Here is a 19541-nt window from a genome sequence, read left to right as displayed (position 1 = left end):
ATTGACATTGATACGTTATTTAATGTACATCATGTGCATTAGAGAATTTCCCTCTTCCTCCCTTCCATGCCTTCAGTTAGGTCCCCTTACTTGCTCATCTATAGAATTTACTTCTTCATTTAGAGTTCCTCCTATGACCCATTTTCTCCCTAACTTCTACATATTAGGGAGAGCATCCAGTTTCTTATTTTTTTTTTTGTGACTGACTAATCTCACTTATCATAATGTCCTCCACTTCCACCCATTTCCCTGTAAATGATATATTTGTGTTTTTCTTTATAGCTGAGTAAAATTCCATTGTGTACATATCCCACAATTTTGTAATCCATTCATCTGTTTATGGATATCTTGGCTGGTTCCATAGTTTGGCTATGGTGAATTGTGCAGCTATGAACATAGATACACATGCATTAGTTTGGTAGTTTGGTTTCCATTCTTTTGGGTAGATACCAATAATGGTATTGCTGGATCATATGGTAAGTTTGTTTCCATTCTTCTGAGGATCCTCCATATTGTTTTCCAAAGTGGTTGCACTAATTTGTAATCCCACCAACAATGTATTAGAGTTCCCACCTCTCTACATCATCACCAGCATTTCTTCTTGTTGTGTTTTGAATGATTTCCATTCTAGTTGGAGCTAGGTGAAATATTACGGTAGTTTTGATTTGCATCTCTCTGATTGCTAATGATGTTGAGCATTTTGTCATGCATTTATTGCCATTTGAATTTCTTCCTTCATGAAGTGTCTATTTAGTTCACTTGTCCATTTTTTGATTGGTTTATTTGTTTTCTCAGTGCTGAGTTTCTTGAGTTCTATATATATTCTAGATATTAGTCCTCTATTGGAGGAGCAGTTGGCAAATTCTTCTCCCATTCTGTTGGCTCTTGGTTGAGGTTCTTGATAGTTTCCTGCCGGGGTCCAGCACTAGCAAGAGTCGGGGGTCCGCGGTGGGGTGAGGAGTCGGCAAAGTACAGCGGAGAAACAGCACATAGACTCAATAGAGAGTGAAACTGCTTTTTTTACTTTTGGTTTTGGCAAGCATTTTATACTTTCTTTTTTGTTTCCATACAGCAGTTTCATGCAATCCTACATATTGATTCACCTTGTAGTCTTGTGCCTTTGGGGTCTTGTTAAGAAAGTTTTTATCTGTGCCTTTGTGTTGTTGCAGTGTTGGACCTATGCCCTTTTCAAGGAGCCCCAAGGTCTCTGGTCTCATTTCCAAGTCTTTGATCCATTTTGAATTGACTCTTGTACAGTGTGAAAAAGTGGGGTTTATTTCCATTTTTCTGCATATGGTTAACCAGTTTTGCCAACATCATTTGTTGAACAGACTATCTTTTTTTCCAGTGTAAGTTTTTGGCCCCTTTGTCAAAAATTAATTGGCTGTAAGTGTGTGGATTTGTTTCTGGGTCTTCTATTCTGCTCCACTGGTCTGTGTATCTGTTTTTGTGCCAGTGCCACGCTATTTTATTTTATTTTATTTTATTTATTTTTTGGTGGTTCTGGGGGTGGAACCCGGGGGGCTTTTCTACCTCCAGCCTATACTCCCAGACCTATTTTATACTTTATTTGGAAACAGGGTCTCACTAAGTTGCTGAGAACATCACTAAGTAGCTGAGGCTGTCCATGAACCGTAATCCTCCTGTCTCAGCCTCCCAAGCACTGGGATAACAAGTGTGTGGCACCTCGCCCAGCTACCGTGCTATTTTATGTAGTATAGTTTAAAGTCAGGTATTGTGATTTTTTTTCTGCATGGTTTTTGTTGCTAAGAACTACCTTGGCTAATCTGTTTTTTTTGTTGTTGTTCCAAACGAATTTAAGGACTGATTCTTTTTTCAGCAGTGTGGTGTTTGTAATGTTGAAATTGAGTTGGGGGTCCGCAAAGAAGGCAAAAACCAGCCAAATTTTTGTGTGCGATAAAGCCTCTTTAATTAACTGACACTTTTTAGCAAGCTCTGCTGGCCATGGGAGAAGGGACCAATCACCAGTCAGCAGAGTCACGGTCAGCAAAGTCACACCGCAGAGAGGAAGTGATGCTATTTATGTAGCCGGGGACTTGGCTTGGGGCTAGCAGCATGGGAATTCTGGTCCTCTCACAATATCTGGAGTCTTGCAACCTCTGGAGACTCGTGGCATCTGGTCTCTGCCCCATAGTGTCTGGAGTCTCACCACATCTTCGCTTCTGGCTTCCAGGGTTTCGCCTCCTTTCTCTTGTGGGGAGGGAAAAGAACCTATTAGTGTTTAGTCTTCACATGTTTATATGGTTTCTCTGAGTCTTCTTACAGTTGATTTCTAGTTTCATTCCATTATGGTCTGAAGTACCACAGGGAAGTATGTCATATTTTTTGAGTTTGCTAGTGCTTACTTTGTGGCCCAGGATATGATCTATTTTGGAGAAGATTCTGTGAGCAGCTGAGAAACATGTGAATTCTACTGTAGTTGGATGGAATATATTATATGTGCCTAATAGATCTATTTGGTTAATAGTGTTCTTTAGTTCTGAGGCATCTTTACTTTTTGTCTAGAAGATTGGTCTAATGGTGTGAGAGGGTTATTGAAGTCTTCCAGTATTATTGTATTGGGATTTATGTGTGACTTAATGTCATAAAGAGTGTTTTATGAAAGTAGCTGCCCCTGTGTTTGGGGCATAACTGTTAACTATCCTTATCTCCTTTTGCTGGATTGTTTCTTTTACCAGTAAAAAATGACATGCTGTGTCGCTTCTAATAAGCTTGGGCTTGAAGTCTAACTTGTCTGATATCATAATTGCTACTCCTGCTTGCCTTTGAGTTCCATTGGCATGGATTACCTTGCTCCAGTCCTTTACCTTAAGTTTGTTACTATACTCCCAGACCTATTTTATATTTTATTTGGAAACAGGGTCTCACTAAGTAGCCGAGGCTGGCTTCAAACCTGTGTGATCCTCCTGTCTCAGCCTCCCAAACACAGGGATTACAAGCGTGCGCCTCCCTGCCTGGTTTACTTTATGTCTTTTTATTGGGGATTTGAGGCCATTTATGTTCAGCGTGATTATTGAGAGATAATTTTTAATTTATAACATTGAAATTTAACTTCAGTCAGGCATGGTGGTGCACGTTTGTAATCCCAGCGCTTGGGAGGCGGAGACAGGAGGTTCGCACAGGTTTGAAACTGGCCTTGCTGGCTTAAGAGACCCTGTTTCCAAATAAAAATATAAAAAAATAGGTGTCTGGGAGTGTAGCCCGGAGGTAGAAGGGTTTCTAGGAACCCCAGTACCACTAAAAAAAAAAAAAAAAAAAAAAGAAAAGAAATTTAACTTCTTTTTGAGGTAGTGTTTGTTCTTCTTGGCTTATTTGTTTGATGGATGGAAATTCTTGTTTCTCTGGTTTTGGCGTGTATTACTTATTTCTCCTTTGCTTACAACTCCAATGATCTGCAGCTGTTCACTTCAGATCCTTGGTTGTTTTCCTATTTGTGTGTGGAGTCGGGTGCAGTGAGGTAAGATGGCACTGCTGTGGCGCCTGCAGCTGCAAGGTGGGTGGGTTTCTTTTCTGCTCTCTGATCTTATAACCTTTTTTTTCTCTGTAGCCTTGTACCTATAGTTTTATTCCTCTACTGATAGTATTTTCTGGCATTGTGGAATGCTGGTTTTTTTTTGTTTGTTTAAATTTATTTTTTTGGTGGTACTGGGGTTCCTGGAAGCCCTTCTACCTCCGGGCTACACTCCCAGACCTATTTTATACTTTTTTAAATTTGGGAACAGGGTCTCTTAAGCTAGCGCGGCTGGCTTCGAACCTGCGCGATCCTTCTGTCTCTGCCTCCCAAGCGCAGGGATTACAAGTGTGCACCACCACACCCGGCAGAATGCTGTTTTTAAGGCAGTGGAGATCAAGTATTAGCAGGACTGCTTCCCTTGGTTGCCAACTTTCTGGAAGACCCACACTTTAATTTTAAGTTCATGAGAGTTTTGTAATTTTCACTGTAGAGATCTTTTGGTTATATTAATAGGCATTTAATTTTTTTGTAGTGGTTATAAATGGAGTTGCTTTCTTGATTTCTATTTGTGTGTGTGCGGGGGGATGCCAGGGACTGAACTCATGACCTTGTGCATGCTAGCATTGCTAGGATAGCACTCCACCACTGAACTACACCCGTAAGGCTTGATTTTATTTTAGTTTTTTTTTTTACTATGGTATAGCAACATTTCTGATTTTTGCATATTGATTTTGTCTACTGCAACTTTGCTAACATTGTTTATTCTAATAGGTTTCTGGTGGAGCATTTGGGGTTTTCTACATATAAGAAATTTCATGCTGGGTGTGGTGGTGCATGCTTTTTGTAATTCCAACATTCAGGAGGCAGAGACCGGAGGATTGTGCTTCGCAGATAGCCTTAGCTAGTCAGTGAGGCCCTTCACAACTCAGCAAGGCCCTTGGCAACTCAGTGAAACACTGTTTCAAAAAAATAAAAAAGACTAAAAAATAGGACTGGGAGTATAGCTTGGAGATAAAATGCCCTTGGGTTCCATCCCCAGTACCACCAAAAAAAAAAAAAGAAAGAAAGAAAGAAAAAGAAAAGAAAGTTCATGCCATTTGCAAACAGTAATTCTTTGACTTCCTCTTTTTCAATTTGGATACCCTTTATTTTTGTAAAAGTGGTGAAAGTGAGGATCCTTACCCTGTTCTAAATCTTTAGAAAGAAAGCTTTCACTTTTCTCCCTACTATGTTGTTAGCTATGTACTTGTTATTTATGGCCCTTCTGTTGAGGTATGACATTTCTTCTGTATCTAGTTCAGTGTTTTATTATGAAGGGATGTTGAATTTTATCACATGCCTTTCTGCCCTTCTTGAGATGATCATACAGTTTTTGTCTTTCATTCTGTTGACAATGGTTATTAGTTTGTGTATGTTGAACCAATCCATACAGCTCTGAGAAGAATCTCCCTTGCTCATGGTGAATAATCTTTTTAATGTGCTGTTGAATTGAGTTTGCTATTATTTTGCTGAGAGATTTTGCATCTGTGTTACTTAGGCATATCAGTCTATAGTTTTCTAATTTTGTGTTCTTGTTTGGTTTTGGTGTTAAGGTAATGCTGGTCTCAGTTTAAAAGAATACCTTTTTCAGTTGTTTGGAATAAGTTGAGAAAAATTGATATTAGTTCTTCTTTAAATGTTTGGTAAAATTCAGCAGTGAAGCTGACTACTCCTGGCTTTTCTTTGATGGGAGATTTTTATTTTTAGAATGAATTTTATTAGTGTTAGAGAATATGAATTCTGTGATTATATGACAACAGTAGGTTTTGTTTAGTTTTTACTTCTTTATTTTTACACAGCATAATGCTCCAATTCCTCAAGGAGGACGTGGTGCAATCCAGTTTGTGACCCAGTATCAACATTCAAGTGGGCAGAGACGCATCCGGGTGACCACCATAGCTAGGAAGTAAGTAGTGTTTATTAGAGGTTTAATTTACCTATCAAAGCTATTATAGGTCATACTCCCAAACTGGATTTCCATTTGGAGTGACATCTATGATTAGAAAGTGAATCTTTAAGCTGGGCGTGGTGGTGTACACTTATAATCCCAGTGCTTGTGAGGCTGAGACAGGAGGAGCACACAGGTTTGAAGCCAGCCTCAGATACTTAATGAGGCTTTCAGCAACTTAGTGAGACCCTGTTTCCAAATAAAGTATAAATTAGGGCTGGGAGTATAGCTCAGAGGTAGTAGAGCCCCTGGGTTCCATCCCCAGTACCACAAAAAAAGAAAGAAAGGAAGGAAGAAAGAAAGGGAGGGAGGGAGGAAGGGAGGGAGGGAGGGAATCTTTGTAAGCTGGGCATGGTATTACATGCCTGTAATCTCAGTTCTTGGGAGGCTGAGGTGGGAGGATCATGGGTTCAAATCCAGCCTCAACAACTTAACAAGAACCTGTTTCCAAATAAAAAAATAAAATAGGACTGGGGGTGGAGCTTGGAAGTAAAATCTGTATATCTTTTTTCTTTGTTTTGTGGTGTTGGGGATTGTGCCCAGGGGCATTCTACCTCTGAGTTATGTTCCCAGCCCTTTTTATTTTCTATTTTGAAATAGAGTCTTGCTAAGTTGCTGAGAGTCTAACTTGCTGAGGCTGGCTTTGAACCTGATATTCCTCTTGTTTCAGCCTCCCAAGTACTGGGATTATAGGTTTGAGCCATCATTCAAGGCAAAAAATATTTCCAAGAACTAATTCTAAGACACACTTCTCAAAATATTTTTATTTACCTCATTCTCCTAAGAGGAAAAAATCAAACATTTTCCTTTAATGGACATTTTTATACATATATATTTATACACATGTGTATGTGTATATATACATATAAAATTTCTATATACTTAATAATAGTGCAGTGATTAATAGTAGTACTCTTTTTTTTTCCCCCCCTTAGAGGCATTCTACCTCCAAGCTACACCCCGAGCCCTTTTATTTTTTTTGTGGTACTGAGGATTCAACCCAAAGGCATTCTACTTCTGAGTTACAGTCCCAGCCACATTTTGTTCTTTATTTTGAAACAGGGTCTCACTAAGTTGCAGAGGATCTCACAAGTTGCTGAGGCTGGCTATGTACCTAGAAGTATTGTGATTACAGGTGTGCATCACCATACCCAGCTCTGATTTTTTTTTTTCTTCTTATGTGGAAACAGGGTTTTAACTGGGTTGCTGAGTGCCTTTTAAGTTGTTGAGGCTGGCTTTGAACCTGTGATTCTCCTGTCTCAGCTTCCCAAGTACTGGGATTACAAGCATGCACTACCATGCCCAGCCCTAGCCCTTTTTAAAAATGCTTTGAAACAGGGTTTCTGCCAAATTGCTGAGACTGGCCTTGAATCTTGAGTTTTAGAACCCAGAGAAAATCTGAGTAACTGGTCCAGATTAAAGAATACTGAAGAGATGTTACAACTAAAGCTAATGGGATGTCCTTGATAAAATTCTGTGTCAGGAGAAGAATTTAATATAGGGTATGATTATTGAAACAATCGGGAAAATTTGGATATGCCCTACATGTAGGATTATAGCATTATTTCATTGTTAAATTTCATGAACTTGATAATTGATTTGTATTATATAGTAGTTTGTTCTTAGGAGATATTATACACTGAAGTTTTTAGGGGAGAGGCTCATAAAATCTCCAACTTAATTTTCAAAAGCTCTGTAAAAAGAAAAAAATGTGTGTGTAAATAAAGAGAAAAGTGATAAAGTAAATGTGTTAAATTGATAACAATTGATGAATCTAGGTAATGGGTATACAGGAATTTATTCTGCTATTTTAGCATTTATATTTAAAATTAAAAAATTTAAAAAGTTAAGTTAAACTTTCAACAGATAGAGACCTTTCTTTGAGAAATTTCATGAATTTATGTTTCAGCTTGCTGGCATAGTATTATGAGGCAATTTGTAGAGATATAATAGGTGTTATGGTGCCTTCTATAGCATTGTTTTACACTAAAGCTGCCATCTTTTTAGATTAATGTGACCATTTTCAATAGTCAGGTTTTATTGTTTTATAAATAACTAGAAATATGACTTTAAAGGCTTAAGTGAGTATTTTTGTTAAAGGAATAAGCCATGAGAAAGTAAAACTTCAGGGTCCTGAGAAGAGAATCATAGTTACCCTATTTTTCACACAAAAAATAACTGATCTAGAAAGTTTGGTATGAAGCTAGTCATAAGATTCACAGTGAAGGGATTTTGGAAAGGCAGAAGACAGATTTTATAATGTTAGAATACCCTTTAAACTGGGCTTTAAATGGATACATTTTAATTTATTGCCAAACAAGTTATAATTAGCATGTTTGCATATGCTTAATTGCAAATATAATTTCATTGTTAAACCATTATATTTTCTAAAGAGGAAATGTCACCTTTATGGTTCAGTTTAAAGCAACTAAGTATCATGGTTCTCTAATTGGGAAAGTGTTGATTTAAACAATTTAGCTTTAGTGCTTTGACTTATTTAAAATAAAATAATGTAAATGATTTACATATTCACTGTGTTTAAAGTGCATTAAAAATAATGTTCAAAAAGTCAAGCATGGTGGTGCACGCTTGTAAACCCAGCATTTGAGAGTCGGAAACTGAGAATCGTGGCTTGCAATCAGACACAGCTACTTAGTGAGTCTCTTGGCAACTCAGTGAGACCCTGTTTCAAAAAATAAAAAGAATAAAAAATAGAACCAGAGGTGTAGCTTGGAGCCCTGGGTTCCATCCCCAGTACTGCAAAAAAACCACAAAAAAACAAAAAAACAACCAAAATTACCAGTGTCCTCTTTTATCCATTTTTTTTTAACCTTTCTTTTTTTAGTACTGGAGATCAAGGCCAGCCTTGGCAACTTAATGAGACCTGGTTTCAAAATAAAAAATAAAATAGAGCTGGGGATGTAGTTTACAGGTGGAATGCCCCTGGGTTCAATCCTTAGTATATAAAAAAAAGAAATAAACCCTATTGCTGTGTCTACCACAAATAGTTTGACTGCAGTGGATTTACAGAACATGTGAAGGTAATAAATTACTGCTATTTTATGCATAATGTAAAGATAATTATTGAGATTAAAATTCTTAACTTAATTGGTTTTAGTCAGTGTATTAACATGGAGAGAAAACACAAAGTAATTTTAATTATGTGATTTTATCACAGATTGAATTAAAAGCCAATGAGAAAAAATTTCGATTTTTATTAATTTTCCATTTTAATAAAGGAGGCTGATAGGAAAAGCATTTCTTTTTGTATTTCCATTTCTCTGCTCTTAGAGCTAAGGATATAGCTGAATGGTAGAGCATTTGCCTAGCATGAATGAGACCCTGAATTCAATCCCAGTACTGTAAGAAGCAAAACAAAACCCTCTATTTTTCTGCTTTTATTAAATTGAAGAAATAAAACCTTTTTGTCTAATATAGAGACTCATGTCTCTATGTGTATGTAAAAACACATGAACACATTATTTTTACTTGTAAATTTTTTGATATTTTAAGGAATATGAAAGATGTGCCTTACACTTTAGAGAATTTTTAAAGAATACTTTTATTGGTGTATTATAGCCTTATGTCATCATGTAGCTTATAGTGATGGTGACACCCATGCAACAGCACTTGGTGAGCTTTCCAGAAATGGGGAGTGCTTCCTGAATTTGGGTGTCATCCTTGCCGAAGGGCCATGCTAACCTCTCTACTATTCCTATATTAGTATATATGTTGCCCAAGTGAGCACTTTTGAGAATTCTTAAAGGTTTGGTTTTATTTTTCTGAAAAACAATGTTATAGATAAATGCTATTAGTGATTTTTTAAAAAGCATGCTATTTTGCTGGGCATGCTGGTGCATACTTGTTGTAATGCTTATACTTGGGAGGCTGAAACTGGAGGATTTCAGGTTCAAGGACAGCCTCAGCAACCTAGTGAGACCCTGTTTCCAAATAAGAAAAAAAAAAATTGGTCTGGAGATGTAACTCAGTGGTAGAATGCCTGTAGGTTCAATTCCCAGGACCATACACACACACACAAAAAGCACGCATTTGTCAAGATCATATTGGAATTTTGAAATATTGAAGTATTTTTCTGTATCTTTTAAATTTAAATCCGTGTGGTGGCCAAGTGGTAATGTGAATACCATTCAGTAACATTTCTGTACTTTCTTATGTCTTTAGCTGGGCAGATGCGCAAACTCAAATCCAAAGTATCGCCGCATCTTTCGACCAGGAGGCAGCTGCCATTCTTATGGCACGGCTGGCAATATACAGAGCAGAAACAGAGGAAGGGCCAGATGTGCTTAGATGGCTGGACAGACAGCTCATTCGACTGGTGAGTAAACATTTCCCTTTCCAGGTGTGTATGCTTTCATTTATAGTAAATGATTGTTGTGCATAATCTCCTTCAAAGTACTTAACAATGTCCCTGAAATACTGTTTGAGGACTCCTCTTCAAGTAGTCGAGACAATAACATAGTAACGAGTAGTAGATTTTGGTGTCACTTACAGTAACGTAGAATGCCTTTTTTCCTGAAAAAGAATTATTTTTCATTATAAAGAATAAATAATTATTTTTCATTATAAAATAAGGACATTATTGTCCTTATTTTTCTATTTATTTTGGTTGGTGTTGGTTTGCAATTTAGTTCTATATTAGTATACCTGTTTTTGCTGGGTTTTTTTGTGTGCAGTTCTTCAGTACAATGGTGTTAGTTTGTCTTACCAGCCTATTTGAAAGTTTTTCTAAAAATTGTTATTTCTTTCTTTTTTTTTTTTTTTTCAGTACTGGGGATAGAACCCAGGGGTATCATACTTCCAAGCTACACCCCCAGCTTTATTTTTTAGTCTTTTTATTTTTGAAACAAGGTCTCACTGAATTGTGAAGGGCCTTGCTAATTAGCTGAGGTTGTTCACAAAACGTGATCCTCCAGGCTTCACCTCCCAAATGCTGGGATTACAAGCATGCACCACCACACCCACCCTTATTTCTAACATATATTTTTGAAATTATATTTTCCTTTCCATTGCTTACATTTTAGAATCAGTTTCTTATCCCACCAGCCAGTGCAACTGAGGAACTGAATATTTACTTATTTTTTAATTTTTTAATTTTTTGTGGTACTGGGGATGGAACCCAGGGGCATTCTAACTCCGAGCTACACCCCCCAGCCCTATTTTTTATTCTTTATTTTGAAACAGGGTTTCACTGAGTTGCAAAGGGCCTCAGTAAGTAGTAGTTAAGGCTGTCCTCGAACCGTGATCCTCCTGTCTCAGCCTCCCAAATGTTGGAAATATAATTGTGGGCCACCACGCCTGGCTTGAATTTTTATTTTTATTTAATTTAATTAATTTAAGCTGCATGTAGCTAGTGATAGTCATTCTGGCAGTAAAGATTACCTTAATTCATGAGTGAATCAGGGAACACTAGGAGAGCAGCACTCTTTATTTGTAGATCCAAGATGTGTTTTTTGAGGATTAGCTCTACAATTTCCTCCCCTTCCCCCTCCCCTTTTTTCCCCTAACCTCCTCTCCCCTCTCGGAATTGCTAGGCAAGTGTGCTTCTACCAGGACACCAGCTATGGCTTTTCTATCTTTGTGTTATGATACTGAAATGATTTTTCCTGGAAGCTAACAATGAGATTAAACTAATTATTCCTGTTCACATTTTCTGTAAGGCACAGATAAACGCATAAATGACAGTTGAACATTCTAGGCAGCAAAAGTCCTATACAACTATAGCAATGAACTTTTTGTTACTCTTCTTCTTATTATTTTGTTTGTTATTTTTGCCCTTGACTCATGAGCAACTATTAAGATAAACATTGCTAGAAAATAGACCAGTTATATAACTATTGTAACTACTCTAAAAACTTTGCTGGGCAGAGACTTTCTGCTCAGGAATAAGGATAGGTAGCTGACATTCACTGAGTGCTTTAGACATGCCAGTCATTGTGTTGTAGTTTTTTTAATAGATGATCTTTCTTAATTCTCCAAATGCCTTTTGTCATGTTTATAAGAGAGCCTACTTCTCCATTGCCAGTGTATGTCCTCTTTACCTTCTTTTTCTTTTTTATTTTTTTGGTGGTACTGGGGATAGAACTAAGGGGCATTCTGCCTCTGAGCTAACCCCCAACCCTAGTTTTTTATTCTTTCTTTTGAAACAGGATCTCACTAAATTGCAGAGGGCCTCATTAAGTAGATGAGGCTGGCTGTGAACCTGCAATCTTCCTGTCCCAGCCTCCCAAGAACTGGGATTACAAGTGTGTGCTACCACACCTGGCTACCTTCTTTTCTTTATTTTTTTAAAAAATTATGCTTTTGTGTATTTTTTTTTTCCTTTACCGTATTGCCCATTGGTCTTTGCAATTTTTTTCCTTAACTCTTTTTTCTTTATAGTGTTTCTGATATACCAGGTTTTGTACCAGCAACCTCTAACTTATACCCCCAGCCCTTTTTATTTTTTATTTTGAAACAGAGTTTTGCTGAGTTGCTTAGGGTTTCTTTTAAGTTGCTGAGACTGGCCTTAAACCTGTTATCATTCTCTTAGCCTCATGCGTACTAGGATTACAGGCATGTGTCACCATGCCTGATTAGCAATTTATGTAGATCCTATGGTAATTTGACAATGGATTTTTACATCAGTTGGCTAATACCTTTTTTGGTAAAGTCTTAAGGAGCTTATGTTGTGTTTTTGGTCAGTATCTAATAGTTGTTCATTTACTACCAGAAGCAGTTAAATACACAAATCTAAACATTTTAGGATGAGTTGTTACTGCACTGGGGCGAAGTTTGTTCTGAAATTCAGATGTTTCCTTTTGGTTGTAGCCAATTTCGTGCTAAGTCTGTATGTAATATTCCAATTTTATCCTATATCAAATCTTTTTTAAAAGTAGCAAATAGAATATATAGGCAACAATTATAGCACTTTATATCAGGAAATACATTGCTAACACTTTTGCTTTTTAATTTAGTGTCAGAAATTTGGAGAGTATCACAAAGATGATCCAAGTTCCTTCAGATTTTCAGAAACGTTCTCTCTTTACCCGCAAGTAAGTAGACAAAAGGTCCATGTTCTTTTCTTCTGTTGCCAATAGTTTTGGGTCTTCCCTTTTCTGTTATTCATCTTTTATTACTCATCTTACAGTTCCTGTTTTATTGGGTTATTCTCCTAGTTAAATTTTGGGATAGCTGAGAAATTAATATTGTGTTCTGAGTAGTCAATGAAAAGGATATAGTATTTTAATATTGGCCTTACAAATAGTCATTTATTTGTGGTGAATACAAATTTGCTCTAATTCCTACTGTAGGTAAAATTAGGTGTAAGGTTGATTAGCTTTACATCTTATATAAGTGGCTCTATTTATAGTGAATTCCAAAAGGGCTTTATGTGATTTTACCAACTAGCTGGTCTTAGGACATATTATCACTTGTAAACAAATTTATATGGTCATACCAGGTAAAGAAACTAATTTTATTTCCCTTATTGAACCTTTTCCACTGGAAACAGTGGAATCTTTCCCCCTAATTTTTTTTTTTTTTCAAAAAAATTTTTTTTCGGTACTGGGGATGGAACCCAGGGGTATTCGCCTCTGAGTTATACCCCCAGCCCTATTTTTTATTTTTTGAAACAGGGTCTCACTGAGTTGAAAAGGGCCTCACCCATTAGTAGCTGAGGCTGTCCACAAACCCCAATTGTCCTGTCTCAGCCTCACAAATGCTGGGATTACAAGTGTGCACCATGGACGTCCAACTTTTCTCCTAATCTGTCGATTTGAAAGATGTTTTCAAAAGTCTAAGTTGTTTAAATAATAAGTGAGACTGGGCGTGGTGGCGTACACTTGTAATTCCAGTGTTCTGGAGCCTAAAATGGAGGATCGTGGTTTGTGGACAGCCTCAGCTACTTAGCAAGGTACTTTGCAACGCAGTAAGACCCTTTTTAAAAAAAAAGGCTTAAAAATAGGACTGGGGGTATAGATCAGAGACACAATGCCCTGAACACCCCCAGTACTGCAAAAAAAAAAAAAAAAAGTGACAGAAGATATTTGTTAACTAAAGATGATTACATGGATTCCCCACTTCTAAGGAACTTTTAGTCTCAAGAGTATGAGATGATAAATGCCCAACAAATACAGAGGACAAAGTGAGAAACGCTGTGAAAGAGAGAGGAGACGTAAAGAAAATTTAAAGCAGTCCTTTCAAATGGATGGTTTGTTTGATCATCTTTATGGAAGAGGTGGCATTTCAGCTCAACTTAGAGGGATGATTAATACTGAGATATGGAAATTCAAGTGTTTGTATATAAAAACTATCTAAAACTTTAGTTTTCTTTTTAGGTCTATATTATTATTATTTTATTTTATTTTATTATTATTATTTTTTGGTACTAGGGATTGAATCAGGGCATTCTATCTCCAAGATACACCCCCAATCTGATTTTATTTCTTATTTGGAAACAGGGTCTCTCTCTGTTGTTGAGAGTCTCGGTTGTTGAGAGCCTCACTAAGTTACTGAGGCTGGCTTTGAACCTGCACTCCTTCTGTCTCAGCCTCCCAAGTCCTGAGATTACAAGCATGTACCACCATGCCTGGCTTACTTTGTTTTATTTATTTTTTGTGGTACTGGGGGTGGAACCCAGGGGCTTTACTACCTCTGGGCTATACTCCCAGACCTATTTTATATTTTATTTGGAAACAGCGTCTCACTAAGTTGCTGAGAGCCTCACTAGGTAGCTGAGGCTGGCTTCGAACCTGTGTGATCCTCCTGTCTCAGCCTCCCAAGTGCTAGGATTACAAGCTTGCACCACCACACCCGGCTGCTTTATTTTTTATTTATTTCTTTTGTGGTACTAAGGATCGAATCCAGAGGCATTCTTCCTTTAAACTATACTTATTTTTTATTTGGAAATAGGGTCTTGGTAGGTTATTGGGGCTGTCCTTGAACCTATGATCCTCCTAAACCTCCCAAGTACTGGTATTACAGACGTGCACCACCATGCCCAGCTCTTACTTTATTATTATTATTGTTGTTTTATTATTATTATTATCATCATCATCCTCATTATTTATTTTTGGTGGTACTGGGGATGGAACCCTTCTACCTCAGGGCTACACTCCCTGACCTATTTTTTTATATTTTATTTGGAACAGGGTCTCTTTCTCCGCCTCCCAAGCGTGGGGATTACAAGTGTGCGCCACCATGACCAGCTTACTTTATTATTTTTTAAAAGATTCTTTATTAATCTGTAACCCAGAAACTCCATTTTTTATTGAGCAAGAGTTCTTTAAACTTAAGGTGAGGTTTTAGAGAACCAGGAAAAAGTAGGGTCTGCTTATCTTAAGGTAAACAAAGTTCTTTCATTTTGGGGATATTTTTTTTTTGTGTGTGTGTAACTGGGGATTAAACCCAGGGGCATTCTGCCTCCAAGCTACATCCCCAGTATATTTTCTTATTCTTTATTTTGAAACATGGTCTCACTAAGTTGCGGAGGGCGTTACCAAGGAACCGAGGCTGGCATGAACCTGCGATCCTCCTATCTCAGCCTCCCAAGTACTGGAATCACAAGTGAGCATCATCGTACCTGGCTCCTGTTTTGGAAATGATAAGGCCTCTTTTTTTTTTTTTTTTTCCCCAGTACTGGGGATGGAACCAGGGGCATTCTACCCCTGGTGCTAATTTTTAGTCTTTATGCTTTTTGAAACAGGGTCTCACTGAGTTGTGAAAGGCCTCACTAAATAGCTGAGGCTGTCTATGAACTGCGATCCTCTGATCTCTGCCTCCTGAATGCTGGGATTACAAGCGTGCACCACCACGCCCGACACGAGGCCTCATCTTTATGATAGAAACTAAAAGCAAAAAGAATGAGGGCAGCCGGGTGTGATGGCACACACTTGTAAAATCACTGCACTTGGGAGGTGGAGACAGGAGGATCGTGCAGGTTCGAAGTCAGCCTTGCTGGCTTAAGAGACCCTGTTTCCATCTGGGAGTATAGCCCAGAGGTCGAAGGGTTCCATCCCCAGTACTACCAAAAAAATAAAAAAAATAAAAAAAATAAAAAAAATAAAAAGAAGAAGAATGAGGCCATTAGCCTAAGTGTTGGTCTATGTTCTCTATAGTTTTTCTTCTTTCTCTGTCCTTAGTCCAGGCCTTCTCTTTAGAGTTTTAAATCTTCAATGACATATTGGAATCTTCCCTTTCCCCCTCTACTGGAAATCAGCAGAAAACCCAGAAATACATTTTTCCTTGGGGTTTTCAAAGCTTGATGATCTAAAAGGTAGATGGTATATACTAAATAGAAGGGGATTCTTCATCCTCAGAGTATTTACCTAACAATTTAGCTATTAGACATTCTCATGAGTAAAACAGGAATGACTGAGACAGTCAGGGATAAAAGAGTCTTTCAGGGATTGTGGATCATTGAAAATGGACAGGGAGTGAGTGTTTCAGTGAGTGGCCTGTGTTGCGAGAGCACTGTTGATTTCAGGCAAGATTAACATGTAGACAACCTGGAACCTCAGAGGTGAAAGAACTCAGAGATGACTGAAGACAGGTGGGTGGACTTGGGACTGACCTGCTAGTTTTATGAAAGATCCAGTGTAGTTGGCTTTATTTAGGCCCAGCTTTTCTCCTCTATGATTTCTTTCATGTGGGGAGTGGGTGGAGAGAGAGAAAGTGAAAGAAGAAAGAAGCAGTAAAGCAAAGCCTGGAGGATATTTTTTAGGGATGAGGAAGACCTAAATATTAATTAATAATATGGCGATATATAAGGGTTTTTTATGCAGACCCTTCATGGCACAATTTTTTGAGAGGTATGCGAAAGGTAGAAAATATGTTCACTTTTTAAAAAAGAGCCTTTTATGGTGGTGATGAATAGTAATGAAAAAGCCCGGAGGTGGTAAACACAGAGAATGTTACTAACACACCACCTGGCATCTGCCTCTTCTGCCTCTGAGTAATTTCTTTGAATGAGAGGTTTTTGGCCCTGTTTCTTTCCTTTTAAGTCACTTCTCTTAATTTCTTGTCATAGAATTGTGTGTGTGTGTGTGTGTGTGTGTGTGTGTGTGTGTGTATTTATTTTGCGGGTTTGGGGATGGGACCCAGTGGCATTCGACTCCGAGCTACACCCCCTGCCCAATTTTTTATTCTTTTTTTTCTTTTCTTTCTTTCTTTCTTTCTTTCTTTTTTTTTTTTTTTTTTGGTGGTACTGGGGTTCCTGGAAGCCCTTCTACCTCGGGCTACACTCCCAGACCTATTTTTATACTTTTTTATTTGGAAACAGGGTCTCCTAAGCCAGCGCGGTTGGCTTCGAACCTGCACGATCCTCTTGTCCCTGCATCCCAAGTGCGGGGATTACAAGCGTGCGCCACCACGCCTGGCTTATTCTTTATTTTGAAAGAGGGTCTCACTGAGTTGTGGAGGGCCTCACTAAGTAGCTGAGGTTGTCCGCGAACTGTGATCCTCCTGTCTCAGCCTCCCAAATGCTGGGTTACGAGCATGCGCCACCACGCCCAGCTATAGAATTATATTTTTAAGCAGCTGATAAATATTGAATAAGATTCCTTTCTAAGGAATATATTTGGAGTGTTCTCAATATAACTCATTTTATTGTATTGTTAATCATTATAATCAAATGCTTTCTTGCTAGTAAATTCCTGTCACAATATTAAAACTGGTAAAAGCTGTACCACATGTTTTATCTTGCAGTTTATGTTTCATTTAAGAAGATCTCCTTTCTTGCAAGTGTTTAACAATAGTCCTGATGAGAGCTCGTATTATCGTCACCATTTTATGCGTCAAGATCTGACCCAGTCTCTCATTATGATTCAGCCTATTCTATATGCATATTCTTTTAGTGGACCACCAGAGGTAAGAGGAACAGATGAAAAAGGTTAATTGGTCTTGTAACTGTGATGTATGGCATTAAAAAATGAAAACAACTAAGTTTAAAAAGATAGTTATTAAATATGAGTTAAATGAATAGTTACCTCAAGCTAGTCACTTAAAATATTTGGGTACTTTCTATGTACTACCTATCATAGTAGGTTATCTTAAGAAATCGATAAAAAATATAAAACTCTTTTAGAAGCGACTTTTAGGTCGTTTTGTCCAGCCTTTTGTTGATAAAATTTTCTGCTGCTTCAGATTTTTAACAGTGATCAGAGTGATTGATTTCATAGCTTATTACAAAGTTTAGTGTTTGATAGTTGGGACAGTCTGTCTAAACAAAGTTTCATTTTAACAGATTCTCATTTTCTTTTTGTCTATTGAGAACATAAGCTACATTGATTGTAAAGATTTAGGAGCTGGAGCTGGGCATGGTGGCATTTATTTATTATCCCACAACTTGGAAGGCAGGATTGCATGTTCAAGGCCAGCCTCAGCTACTTATTGAGGCTCTCTGCAACTTAGACCCTGTTTCAAAATAAAGAATAAAAATAGGGCTGGCGATATAGCTTGGAGGTAGAATGGTCCTGGGTTCAATCCCCAGTTCCATTTAAAAGAAAAGAAAAAAAAAGAATTAGGAGAGTGAGATGGCTTGGTGAACTGTCCCACTTACTTTAACCTGTTATCAGTGAACCTTTTTATTTACATATATATATATTTTTTTTGTGTGTGTGTGTGTGTGTGTGTGTGTGTGTGTGGTACTGGGGATTGAACTCAAGGGCATTCTACCTCTGAGCTATACTCCCAGCCCTATTTTATTGCTTATTTTGAAACAATGTCTCACTAAGTTGCAGAGGGCCTCACAATTGCTGAAGCTGGCCTCCAACCTGTGATCCTCCTGTCTCAGCCTCCCAAGTACTGAGATTACAAGTGTGTGCCACCATGTCTATCCTAATTCTATATTTTCAATTGGTCTGTTTTACCAGTATGTTTGACCATATATGAAAGTATCTCTTTAGGAAGGATCAGTAGAGAGAGAATATTTATAATTATCTATTGATTAGTGATGTTCATCATGCCCCATGTTTTGTTAAATAGGGTATAAAATGTTTTATTTTGTTACTACAGTTTTTTAGTAACTTGTCAATAGTTTCTACTTTTTTGGAATATATATTATTTATTTATTTATTTTTTGTGGTTCTGAGGATGGAACCCAGGGGCATTTGACTTACCACCTATAGCCCCTGCCCCATTTTTTCTTTAATTTGAAAAAATGTTTTTCATTTTTTCAGTGAAACTCAGGGTTTCACTGAGTTGTAGAGGGCCTCACTAAATAGCTGAGGCTGTCCACGAACTGCGATCCTCTGGTCTCAGCCTCCCAAATGCTAGGATTACAAGCCTGCACCACCACACCCGGCTGGATAATATTTTTATATGTGATTTGGCTATGTTTTGGTTTTATAGTTTTTTTGAACAAGAAAGTAAGTTTATAAATAACCTTTTTTTGTGGTACTGCAGATGGAACCTGGGGGCATTTCACTTCCAAGCTACACCCCCAGCCCTTTTTTGTGTGTGTGTGGTGGTGGTCCTGGGGGTGGAACTCAGGGGCTCTTCTACGTCTGGGCTATACTCCCAGACCTATTTTTATACTTTATTTGGAAACAGGGTCTTACTAAATTGCTGAGAGCTTCACTAGGTAGCCGAGGCTGGCTTCGAACTTTTGCAATCCTCCTGTCTCAGCCTCCCAAGCTCTGGGATTACAAGCCTGTGCCACCACACCCAGCTTCCCAGCCCTATTTTTTATTCTTTATTTTGAAACAGGGTTTCACTGAGTTGCAAAGAACCTCACTAAGTAGCTGAGGCTGGCCATGGACCAAGATCCTCCTATCTCAGCCTCTCGAATGCTGAGATTACAAGTGTGCACCACCATGTCTTGCTTAAATAACCTTTTTAAAAAAAATTGAGTATTGTACATAAATTGTAGACATTTGTCAAATATCTGATAATGTTTAGAAGAAAATTGGGATTCCAGCATCCCTAGTATCTGCTCTTGTCATATTCCAATCATACTATTTAACATGCGAATTCCACTAGCTTCATTTTCCTAAGATTTTGCTTTTGAATTTATTTTCTTTTTCTCTTGCATCATCACGTTTTGTCTATCATTCTCATTAACTTAGAAACTTAGGAACTCAT

At 37.8% G+C, this 19541-nt stretch overlaps 1 protein-coding gene across 1 annotated transcript in view; it reads left to right on the top strand.

The window, feature by feature from the left end:
• SEC23A (SEC23 homolog A, COPII coat complex component) overlaps positions 1 to 19541 on the top strand; it is a gene marked incomplete at both ends in the record, with an annotated part of 59830 nt that overhangs the window by 27822 nt on the left and 12467 nt on the right. The window contains 4 exons of the mRNA XM_080706960.1: positions 5314 to 5420; positions 9645 to 9798; positions 12437 to 12514; positions 17166 to 17327. Coding sequence (XP_080563086.1) covers positions 5314 to 5420; positions 9645 to 9798; positions 12437 to 12514; positions 17166 to 17327 — 501 coding nt within the window. The remainder of the gene's footprint in view (positions 1 to 5313; positions 5421 to 9644; positions 9799 to 12436; positions 12515 to 17165; positions 17328 to 19541) is intronic.

Source organism: Muscardinus avellanarius (genome assembly GCF_963383645.1).
Source record: "Muscardinus avellanarius genome assembly, chromosome: 12".
NCBI classification, from domain to species: domain Eukaryota; kingdom Metazoa; phylum Chordata; class Mammalia; order Rodentia; family Gliridae; genus Muscardinus; species Muscardinus avellanarius.
This window is presented reverse-complemented; position numbering and strand designations above follow the sequence as displayed.